Below are 12213 nucleotides of genomic sequence, written 5' to 3'. Positions count from 1 at the left end.
CTCGCAGCCTTCTCTTCTCCAGGCTGAACAAGCCCAGCTCCCTCAGCCTCTCCTCAGAGGAGAGATGCTCCAGTCCCCTCATCATCCTCGTAGCCCTCCTCTGGACTCTCTCCAGTAGCTCCTCATCTTTCTGGAACTGGGGAGCCCAGCACTGGACACAGCACTGCAGATGGGGCCTCCCCAGGGCAGAGCAGAGGGGGAGGAGAACCTCCCTCGCCCTGCTGCCCACACTCATCTTGATGCACCCCAGGATCCCATTGGCCTTCTTGGCACCCAGGGCACGCTGCTGGCTCATGGTCACCCTGTCGTCCACCAGGACACCCAGGTCACCCAGGACATACCGGGGACGTCCCCGTCACATCGATCACCCAAGGTCGCCCCTTCCCATCACGCGCTGTTCCAAAACCAGATCCACCAGCATCGCCCGGCTGGGAGCTGCCCTGGGAGGAGCGGGCTGTGCGCAGGGGCTGGCAGCACAAACGGGACCCAAAACGTGGCACGTCCACCCTTGGGCCACTCGGCAACCCCCGGTCCCGTCCCCGTCCCCCCGCCGGGTGCCACCCCCAGCAGACACGCGCCCGCAAACCCAATCTGCACGGAGGAGCCCGGCCCGTAACCCCATCGGCGGGTCGGTCTGGAGATAGCGGGGCGATAGGGCGCGGGGTACCCACACGGCACGCCCGGCCTCGCCGCGCTGCCAGGGCGCCCGGCACGGAGATGCCGAGGGGGAGATAGACGGCTCTGTTCGCTCCTTGGGGTTTTGATAACCATCACGAAACCGCTCGAGCGTCGCTCTTGTGGTTGCCAGGATGTTTGCCAAGTGCCCTCGCGAGCGCGGAGCGACGCAGGACGGGGTCCGCACCCTCCCTGCGCCGCGGAGCACGATGCCAGCCATGGGGTGGGCATCCCTGCCGCTCCCAGACCATTTTTCGTGGTCCCAACAGCGGCTTGGGGACGTGGGGGACCTCAACCGTCACCTCGTACCTCCTCTCCCAGCAGAAGCGCTGGTATTTGCAGCCTGCCCAGCTCCCAGAGCTCCCAGTCCTCCTCATACTGGTTTGTGCACGAGACGGTGAATGCCTGGGGGCTGCTCCCACCCGTGGTCCAGCTGGGATGGAGCGGGCTGACCGGTCACACACCAGGGACTCACCTGGCCCGTTCCAGGTGTCCGGCTCCTGCGGGTTTTCTCCAGGATCCAGCTTCTCCGGCTCCTTCGGACTCTCCGGGGCGTCTCTGGACTCTGCAGCAGGAGAGGGAAGGCAGCAGGTCACGCGTGGGGGACTTCAGAGGTGGCATCCCACGGGGGTCAAGGCAGCAGGTCACGCGTGGGGGACTTCAGAGGTGGCATCCCACGGGGGTCAAGGCAGCAGGTCACGCGTGGGGGGATTTCAGAGGTGGCATCCCGTGGGGTCAAGGCAGCAGGTCACGCGTGGGGGACTTCAGAGGTGGCATCCCATGGGGGTCAAGGCAGCAGGTCACGCGTGGGGGGATTTCAGAGGTGGCATCCCGTGGGGGTCAGGGCAGCAGATCACGCGTGGGGGATTTCAGAGGTGGCATCCCATGGGGTCAAGGCAGCAGGTCACGCGTGGGGGATTTCAGAGGTGGCATCCCACGGGGGTCAAGGCAGCAGGTCACGCGTGGGGGATTTCAGAGGTGGCATCCCGCGGGGGTCAAGGCAGCAGGTCACACGTGGGGGATTTCAGAGGTGGCATCCCGCGGGGGTCAGGACCACCGGACCGGTGACACCCCGGGGCCAGGATGCACACAGGGAGGGGGTTCACTTTCGAGTATGTGCATGGGGGGGGGGGGGGTTTCCCCTCAAAACCCCCGCACCCCAAACCCCCCACTGCCCAGCCCCTGCACCCCACAGGATGACCCATGAGGACAGCCAAGCCCACCCACACACCCCCCCAGGGATTTCCTGAGCCACCCCGCGGTGGACACCCACCTCCCACCCCCCCAAACCCCTCCTCCCCATCTCTCTCACCCCACCACGGGCCCCACGTCGCCCGGCTCAGCCCTGCTCCCGTCACGGCTCTATTTGTGGCGTATTCATAGCAACTTGATAACAATTATTTTCTCCATTAGCTGCTGCTGGAGATGCAGCTGATAAAGCCTATCTGCATATGACAGTGTGGGAGATTAGCGCCCAAAGTACATGTTTGCCTTGGCGTCCCGGGCGGATAACCAGCACGGAGCCCAATCGATCGGCGCCAGAGCGAACACCCAGGGGTGACGTCACCGGCATTGGAGATTATTAATACAGGTGATAAGCGGAATGATTAACATCAAATAAATCAATCACCGGGTATAAAAGTCCTATTATTTTTGGCTATAAATCAAAGTGCCTGGCATATCGATTTTTATCCATCGCGCTGAAAGCTTTAGCGGCCGTTATTGCTGCTCGGCGTTATCTCCGCTATCACCTTTTTATCGAGGCAGGCCAGTGCCAGGTGCAGCTCCGCGCCCGCGCTCCCGGCTCCCTCGCCCCCAGCCCAGCTCCCCCATCAGATAAGAGCCGCTCGCTTCTCCCAGCTGCCGAGCAAAGTTTGCCGGCGAGCCCACCCCGCACCCACTCGGGGTGCCAGGTGGATCCCCCCCCTCTTTCCCGGTGCACCACGGGCTGGCTCCCGCGGTTCTGGGGGACGCTCTGCTCCCCGGTTCCCGGTGGGTGAAGGCAGCGGGCGCTCGCCGGGGACTGGCCGGCTCCATCAGCCGGCGCAGCCTTGCCCTGCCATGGTTATCTCGAAGGGCACTGCAAACATGAACTGATTAGGATTTGCCCTCACCTCCACAGGAAGGAACTTAAAGGATATCTGGGGACTGTTTCAGCCCAGCCCTGAAACGCAGCCGCCTCTGGGGTGGGGCACGGCGCGGCGGCACGAAGTCGGCAGCGCGGGCAGGAAGCAGGCAGCAAAGGCCCCGTGCCCCCATCCCATCCCCATCCCCATCCGTGGCGCTGCCGGTGCCAGCACCTGCGGCCTCGCCGCTGCTTTGCACCTGGGGGGGTCCCTTTGCACCCCAAGGGGTGGGACTTTGCGCCCCAGGGGGTCACTTTGCATCCCTGGGGAGTCCCTTTGCACCCCAGAGGGTCACTTTGCATCCCTGGGGGGTCCCTTTGCACCCCAAGGGGTCACTTTGCATCCCTGGGGGGTCCCTTTGCACCCCAAGGGGTCACTTTGCACCCCAAGGGATGGGACTTTGCGCCCCAGGGGGTCACTTTGCATCCCTGGGGAGTCCCTTTGCACCCCAAGGGGTCACTTTGCATCCCTGGGGAGTCCCTTTGCACCCCAGAGGGTCACTTTGCATCCCTGGGGGGTCCCTTTGCACCCCAAGGGGTCACTTTGCACCCCAAGGGCTCACTTGGTATCCCTGGGGAGTCACTTTGCACCCCAATGGATGCGACTTTGCACCCCAGGAGGTCACTTGGTATCCCTGGGGGGTCCCTTTGCATCCCTGGGGGATCTCTTTGCACCCCAAGGGATGAGACTTTGCACCCCAGGAGGTCACTTGGTATCCCTGGGGGGTCCCTTTGCATCCCTGGGGGGTCCCTTTGCACCCCAAGGGATGCGACTTTGCACCCTAGGGGGTCCCTCTGCACCCCAGGGGGTCCACTTGCATCCCTGGGGAGTCACTTTGCACCCCAAGGGACGGGACTTTGCACCCCAAGGGACGGGACTTTGCACCCCAGGGGGTCACTTGGTATCCCTGGGGGATCCCTTTGCACCCCAAGGGATGCGACTTTGCACCCTAGGGGGTCCCTCTGCACCCCAGGGGGTCCCTTTGCATCCCTGGGGAGTCACTTTGCACCCCAAGCGATGCGACTTTGCACCCCAGGAGGTCACTTGGTATCCCTGGGGGGTCCCTTTGCATCCCTGGGGGGTCCTTTTGCACCCCAAGGGATGCAACTTTGCACCCTAGGGGGTCCCTTTGCACCCCAAGGGATGCAACTTTGCACCCTAGGGGGTCCCTTTGCATCCCTGGGGAGTCACTTTGCATCCCTGGGGAGTCACTTTGCACCCCAAGGGATGAGACTTTGCACCCCAGAGGGTCACTTTGCACCCCAAGGGATGCGACTTTGCACCCCAAGGGATGCGACTTTGAACCCCAAGGGCTCACTTTGCATCCCTGGGGAGTCACTTTGCACCCCAAGGGATGCGACTTTGCACCCCAGAGGGTCACTTTGCACCCCAAGGGATGCGACTTTGCACCCCAGGGGGTCACTTTGCACCCCTACATCCCTCCACCGACACCGGCAGCTCGGCGCCGGGCCGGGTGAAAGGCGCTGAAACGGATACAGGGTGCCCGTGCTCATGAGCCGCCGTCGCGGTGAGCAACCCGCCTCCGGTTTCCAGCAGCCCGGCTCGTGGCGTCCCCCGGCCAAGCCGAGATTGCTGCTGCCTGCACCGGCCGTGGGGAGCCCCTCCGTGCCGGGGAGCATCCTCACTCCTGGCCATTTGCTCGCCATCACCCCGGGGCCAGGGTGTCCCCAGCGGGTCCTGCCGCTGGCCGGAGGGTGCCCGGAGGGATGGAGCACCCCAGGGAGAGCTGAGGGTCTCGCTGAACCAACAGCCCAACCCTCGGTGGATGGGTGGGCTGCTTCGTTCGCTAATTAACACCATGCACCATCAGAGAGATGGTGCCCGGCAGGATGCTCCGGTGGCACGTCCCCACGGCTGGGGACCGCCACGAGCAGCCCCCGCCATCGCGGCGAGGCTCACCTTCGCTGCCGGGGGGGCTGGAGGCATCGCGCTCGGCAGAGCCCTCGCCGTCCGAGGTAGCCCCCTCCCTCTCCGAGGGGCTCTTCTCCCCCGCCGGGCTGTCCTCGCCTTCCTCCATCGCTGCCAGGGAACCTGCCGAAACACAGACAGGGTGGTTACGGGGCGGGGGGGAGAACTGGAGAGAAAAAACACCCCAGTGGGTTTTCCCAGTTGGGAAACGAAGTACGCTGATGCCTCGGGGTCTGGCAAAGGGCCCGTCCCTGACCCACCGGGGGCACGGGGCCGGGAGGAGATCACAGCATCATTAGGGTTGGAAAAGACCTCTCAGATCATCAAGTCCAACCATTGACCCAACCCCACCATGCCTGCTAAAACATGTCCCCAAGTGCCACATCTGCCCTGGCGTCCAGCATCTCCCCGGGGTCCCTTGTTCCCTGGCCAGGGTGTTTATGGGGGGGGTCTACAGAGCCACCGCCTTGCTCCGGGGTTGTTCCCCGAGGGACGCCCAGTTCCCTGCAGACCTTGCTGGGAATGAGCCCCGCATCCACCCGGGCTGCGAGAGGGGTCCCCATGGGCACGGCACGGCGGCACGGCGAGACGCTCAGCCCCCTGCACCCCTCACCAGCGCTTCCCACCCAAAATCCCCACGGCGCCTGCTCCGAACGGGGTGGGGGGACCCCAGCGAGCGTCCCCAGCACCACCCACGAAGCAGCCCCCCGCCATGCCCACCGCACCAGCCGAAGGGGGACGCTGCGGCAGGGACACGGGGTGCACGGCGGGCGCAAAGGGGGTACACGTGGGGGACTCCCCCCCCCCCCAAACAGCCCTGCCAGCCCACGCCGCCGTTCCCACGGCAACGCAGCATCCCCATCCGCGAAGGAAGAAGAGCGGGTGCCGCACGCGGCTCGCGCCGCACGAAGCCGCGCCGGGGGCTGCCCGGTGCCCCCGGCCGGCACCGCCGAGCCGAGCGCGGGACGCGGGCAGGGGGAGCGGCGCGGTGACAAACCGACTGCAGACCTCAGCTGCTCTCCGTGACTCCAGGCATCTCTATTTACAGCGGGAGAACAAAGAGCCCATAATCCATCCACAGCAAACAATGAGCGTGAATAAAGAGGCTGCCGGAGAAGGGAAGGCAATTTATTCTAATTCTGCTAATTTCAGTTCCAGCACAATTAAAAAGGCTCTGATAATATTCAGAAACAATCGCCGGCTAACAAATCGTTTCTCTCGCTGTAAATGAAACATTGTTAGGCTAATTTCTTCTTTCACGCCTTCGCGGCTCTTGGGCTTCTGATAAAGTTAACCCGACTCTCGCCTGCTCTGTGGGCTGGCACCTCCAGCCCGGCCGGGGAGGGATGGACGGAGCTGGGGACGGATGGACAGGCCAGGGAGGGATGGACGGGGCCAGGGAGGGATGGACAGAGCCCGGGAGGGATGGACAGAGCCCGGGAGGGATGGATGGAGCTGGGGAGCGATGGATGGAGCCCAGGAGGGATGGACGGGGCCGGGGAGGGATGGACGGAGCTGGGGAGCGATGGACGGGGCCGGGGAGGGATGGACGGGGCTGGGGAGGGATGGACGGAGCCCAGGAGGGATGGACGGGGCCCAGGAGGGATGGACAGAGCCCGGGAGGGATGGACGGAGCTGGGGAGGGACAGACGGAGCCGGGGAGCGATGGACGGAGCTGGGGAAGGATGGACGGGGCCGGGGAAGGATGGACAGGGCCGGGGAGCGATGGACGGGGCCGGGGAGCGATGGACGGGGCCGGGGAGCGATGGACAGAGCCCAGGAGGGATGGACGGAGCCCGGGAGGGATGGACGGAGCCGGGAGCGATGGACGGGGCCGGGGAGCGATGGACGGGGCCGGGGAAGGATGGACGGGGCCGGGGAGGGATGGACGGGGCCGGGGAGGGATGGACGGGGCCGGGAAGGGATGGACAGGGCCGGGGAGGGATGGACGGAGCCGGGGAGTAATGGACGGGGCTGGGGAGCGATGGACGGAGCCGGGAGCGATGGACGGAGCCAGGGAAGAGATGGACGGGGCTGGGGAGGGATGGACGGGGCTGGGGAGCGATGGATGGAGCCGGGGAGGGATGGACGGAGCCGGGAGCGATGGACGGGGCTGGGGAAGAGATGGATGGGGCCGGGAAGGGATGGACAGGGCCGGGGAGTGATGGACGGGGCTGGGGAGGGATGGACAGAGCCGGGGAGCGATGGACGGGGCCGGGGAGCGATGGACGGAGCTGGGACCGCATGTGGCACCCACCCAGGGGTACCCAGACCACCCACATCCCACCCCAAAACACCAAGCCCCGGCCAGGAGGGAGATGGGGGTGTCCCATAGAAATGCAATTGTGTAAGACCTGGGGTTTGGGTACCGCAGCGTCACCGAGCGCCTTCGGGGAAGACGGGTGGCCGGCAGCACCCGGCACCGTGCCACCATGGTCCCTAGACACATCCCTGCACCCAGCCCGTCCCACGCCAGCATCCCCTCCCAGCACACCCAGCCAGCCCCCGGGGACGCTCTGGGCCCGGCGCTCCTGGCTGCACGGGTTAAACGAACGATTGGATAGCTCAGAAAAAAAAAATTAAAAAAAAAAGGCAAAAAAAAAAGAAAAAAAAAGGCAAAAAAAAAGAAAAAAGAAAGGCAAAAAAAAAGAAAAAAAAAAAGGCAAGCGAGGGAGAGGGAGCAGGGAGCAGAGCGTCACTTCTCCGGGATTGCTGGAAGCCCTGCGCAGTTATCACCGCACACAGCCTCCCTCGGCTGGCCTGATCTGTCTATTCTTCATTAAGCAAATACGCCGAAATGGAAATGAAAACATAATAGCTATTTGATTTTCGGCGAGATATTTTGCATATTGGTTCAGTGCTGATAGTGGAATTTCATCAACTCCCTTTTTTCATGCTTTAAAACGGAATTACTGAGGGGAAGAGCCAAAAAATGCTCCCTTCCAAGACACTCCGCTTCGACCATTAACTCTTCTCCCTCCCTCCTTCTCCCGCTGCTTCTTGATAACAAGGAAGGGTTTCCCCCCGCCCTCTTTTTTTAAAAAATAAAAAAATAAAATTACAGCGATTGTAAGAACTTGCGGGGAGCGGAGGCGACGCGCCCTTGTCACCCGCGCGCGGGCTGGGGACGCGGGTCCGGGCGAGGGTCGGCATTCCCGGGGCTTTTCCAGCGGTAGGAAAAAAAAAACAACCCCATCGTTACCCAGGTAATGACTGGATCATTTCACTCAAATTCAGGTCTTCCCGGCGCAGGAACAATAAACCTTTTCTTGATTCTCGGCGCTCAGCCGATCAATTACACAAAAGGAAAAATAATATAAAAAAAAATTAAGGAGGAGGGGGGACTTCTCCAGGCTGCCAAGGGCGAGACCCTGGACGCTCTGCAAGCCGGCACGCAGACAAGAGCAAAGCGATAAGAGGCCTCGATAACAGATAGAAAATAGCAACAGCCCCAGACTTTCCCACCGGCCCTGGAGCGGGGAGGAGGAGGAGGAGGAGGAGGAGGAAGAGGAGGAGGAGGAGTCCCCATGGAGGAAAGGGGGTCCTGGACTGAAAACACGTGCAGGCTGGGGGCAACCTGTCTTCGCCGCTGGCGTTCATCAGCACACATCCAGCTCCAAAATCTCATTATTTTTAAAAATAAAACGCCCGGGCAGGTGCTGAGCCCAAGGGAGGGCTCCGGGAGCCGCGGAGTGAGGGCGAGAACCCGGATCCGGGCACCCTCACGCCCCAAACCTCACCCCCAGGCACCCCAAAGCTCGTGGGGCAGCGAGTCCCCAGGGTGCTCGGGTCCGGGGCGTCACCCCGCAGTGCTGGTGGGACCTGGGGGATGTCCCCAGCTCCACGGGGCTCGGCAGGACCACGCGGACAGCACGATGAAGGCTCTCCTCTTCATCCTGCCAGCTCCTCCTTATCCCCAAGCTGGCCCTGAATCCATTTTCCAATTAAAAATAAACCATAATAATAACAATAATAAACCAATAAACCCCAAATCAGCTCCCCATCAGCACCGTCATGGTGTTCACCCATCATGCCGTGATCGGGGCGGTGCCACTGCCCCTAAACCTCCTTATTTTCCCCCAAATATTGCTGCCACGAGCAAAGGGCTGCGGTAGCGGGCACGGGGGCTGGTATTCCCCAGGGTAAGACGCCCTTGGAGAGGGTTGTAGCTGCTCCTGATCCTTCCTTACACCGGCTGCAAAACCATCTCCGGTGATTCGGTGGGGTCCGGCACAGCCTGGGGATTCCCCGGGGTCTCATAGCAGGGTTGTGCTGTGCCAGCCCCGCAGCAAGCAACGCCCAGAGAGCAACCTGGGCTGCAAATCCAGAAACCACTGGTATCTGATGGGACGCCAGCCCACCTCTTCTCACCCAGTTTTTCCCCAGTATGTATTAATCTTCGCTTTTACCAATGACCTCGGGTGCCCTCAAGCCCATTCCCCGGGGATCGGCGATGCCACGTGCTCCAGCCGAGGGCAAACGAGGTTTCGGTGGCTGGGAAACGATGCTGGTCCCCAAAGGTCACGTTATCCAGTGGGTTATTTTTTCCCTCCCCTTGGCTGATGCTGCTGGGATGCAGCATTAAATTGCAGTGCTCTCTAGAACGGGGGTCCCGGGTGAGACTTCGCCCAGGACCCCCGTTTTTGAAGGAAAACAGACCTTTCTGAGCACAAGTCAACCTTTTCCCCCCTATCAGCCCGGCTGCAGCATCCCATGGCCCGCTGATATCAGCACATTAAATATCAGCGCCGTGCACGGAGCCGATAGCGGTTGGGGCCAGCCCCGGCCGTACCTATCTCTGACTCGGGGCCCTTCACCATCGCCCCCAGATAAAACTTGCCTCGACCCTTCCCGTGGTGCCCTGTGTTAAAAGGGCAAGAAAAAAAAAAAAAAGAAGAAAAAACGTTTGGGGAGCTGGTAGGTGGAGGGTAGATCTGTAACGTATTTCTAATAATTTGTTATTAAATTACACATAATTTACCCAGGAGGGGAAAGAAGGATAGTGAGGGATGCTGCGGTTGCTTATGGAGGGTATTTATAATTATTTATTATTGAGTTTATAAAGTATTTAGGCCTAATTTATCCAGGAGGGGGATGAAGAATAGCGGGGGAATGGAGGTGGCGGAGGACGCTGCGATTGCTGATGTGGGTGCCACAAATGCTCATGGGGGGTATTTATAACAATTTATTATTAAATTTGTCATGTATTGAGGCCTAATTTATCTAGGAGGGGAACAAAAACTAGTGGGGGAATGGAGGTGGTGGGGGTGCTGCGATTGCTGATGGGGGGCTGTGGGTGCCATGAATGCTCATGGGGGGTATTTATAACAATTTATTATTAAATTTGTCATGTATTGAAGCCTAATTTATCTAGGAGGGGAAAGAAAGCTAGTGGGGGAATGGAGGTGGTGGGGGTGCTGTGATTGCTGATGGGGGGCTGTGGGTGCCACAAATGCTCATGGGGGGTATTTATAACAATTTATTATTAAATTTGTCATGTATTGAAGCCTAATTTATCCAGGAGGGGGATGAAGGATAGCAGGGGAATGGAGGTGGTAGGGGTGCTGTGATTGCTGATGGGGGCCTGTGGGTGCCACAAATGCTCATGGGGGGTATTTATAACAATTTATTATTAAATTTGTCATGTACTGAAGCCTAATTTATCTAGGAGGGGAACGAAAGCTGGTGAGGAAATGGAGGTGGTGAGGGTGCTGTGATTTCTCACGGAGGGCAGGGTGCTGCCAGCGCTTACAGAGAGATGCTGCAATCACTGATGGGGGGGGGGATGCTCACGGCCGCACCCCGCAGCAACCCGACCACCGCCAAAACCCCCACCCCGGGCTGGCCCCCCCATCCCGGCGAAGCAACGCGCCCCATCGATCCACCCCGAGCATCCCTCCCCGATCCGGGGCAAGATCCGGGGTACCGGGGCAACGCAGCTCCGGGGCGGGGGGGAGCCCCCCCATCCGCAACCGTCGGGGCGGGGTGGGGGGGGAAGAGAAGAGCCGGGGAGAAGCGGAGCCTGAGAAAACGCAGCCCTGCTGATAGGGGAGAGATTGGTTTCAGCCGGAGCTGCTCGCCCTGCCAAGTCCGTCTCCTATCTGCGCGGGGTGCAGTTACTTAACATTCATCACCGCCTGAACTCTGTAACTTTATCAGCGGGCGAGCACGGCGCCATCGCCGAGCCCAGCCATTCCCGGCGCTCCGATAGTGCCGATAAAACGCTGATAGATTACAGGAGATTATTTCACTTCGGGGGCCGCGATTACTAATAGCGAGAGAGCCCGCGTCGTATCAAACAGCGGCTTGGGGGGGGGACACACGACACAGCGGGAAATAATGAGAAAGCAAAGCCAGGGACAATGACAATGAAGTGACTTTACGTTTCAGATGGGGTTGATAAGGCCCTGATAGATTTTAAGAGAGGAGAGAGTCTGATAGAGCCGGCCCTGGTCCGTCAGATGGATGGGAGCCGATCACTCCGTGAGCAGGGGACGCGATGCTTCAACGCCGTCCTGCCTTCCCGGCTGGCCGCGGCGAGGAGGAGACGTCCGAAGCACAGGGGGGAAACTGAGGCAGCCGGTGGGACCCCTCTGCAGCCAGCGGAGAGGGACTGGTCCTTACTGGGAGGAGCCGGGGGTGTCCTCCATCCCAATCCCCATCCAAGAGCAGTTTGAGGTGTTCAATTCCACAGCGACCCGGGCAGGATTTGGGCAGCCTGGTGCGAGTCCGGGGCTGGGGAGCAGCTGCATATCCCAATAATACAGAAGGAAATAATAATAATATTATGGATGGAAATAATACTCCATCCACGAAGGTCACGCTCCAGATGTGCACGGGCGTGCGAGGCTCGTTGCCACCGCCGCTCCTGCACCAGGTGCCTTCGCTGCCACCGGCCAAGAGTTTTTCCGGGTGAAAAAACCCTTAATTTCGGTGCTTTTTCTCCCACCTGGGATAAAGCCGTTCCAGCTGGGAGCAGCGGGGGTCAGGGGGGTGACGTGACGCACACCCGGCAGCGGAACCCATCAATACCAGGTGACGGCGAGGCCAGAGGTCAAGCTCTTTGCTAATCTAGCGACAAATTATCCCGGAGCTGCCACGTCGGAGCCATCCCCCCACCCGTGGGAAGCAGCCTCGGGTCCCACCGGCTCCATCCCACCACCACAAGCTGCCAGGAGGGGAACGGGGACAGATGCCAGCCTCAACCCTGAGGCTTTCGGTCCGTGATGGCACCAGGTGGGGACGAGGATGGGGGCATGGGGACAAGCATGATGATGGACGTGGCCCAGAAGGCCACCAGACCCTTCACTGAAGATTCTCTGGTTGGGGTGTCCCTGCTGCTGCCAGCCCCCCAGTGCTGTTCTGAACCACTTTGGGGTCTCCAGCCAACGCCGCAGCAACAAGCAGGGGCCAGGGGAGCTCCAGGAGCAGAAAGGGACCCTCAGAGGGTACAACACGGTCGCGTGGCCCATCTGCAAGAGGC

At 61.0% G+C, this 12213-nt stretch overlaps 1 protein-coding gene across 1 annotated transcript in view; it reads right to left on the bottom strand.

The window, feature by feature from the left end:
* The window catches only part of ZFPM1 (zinc finger protein, FOG family member 1), a 41327-nt gene that overhangs the window by 18893 nt on the left and 10221 nt on the right, over positions 1–12213 (bottom strand). The window contains 2 exon segments of the mRNA XM_075433992.1: positions 1151–1240; positions 4722–4853. Coding sequence (XP_075290107.1) covers positions 1151–1240; positions 4722–4853 — 222 coding nt within the window.

The sequence above is a fragment of the Opisthocomus hoazin genome, chromosome 12 (genome assembly GCF_030867145.1).
Source record: "Opisthocomus hoazin isolate bOpiHoa1 chromosome 12, bOpiHoa1.hap1, whole genome shotgun sequence".
Classification (NCBI taxonomy): domain Eukaryota; kingdom Metazoa; phylum Chordata; class Aves; order Opisthocomiformes; family Opisthocomidae; genus Opisthocomus; species Opisthocomus hoazin.
Note: the sequence above shows the minus strand (reverse complement) of the source record. Positions and strands in the feature narration are given on the sequence as shown.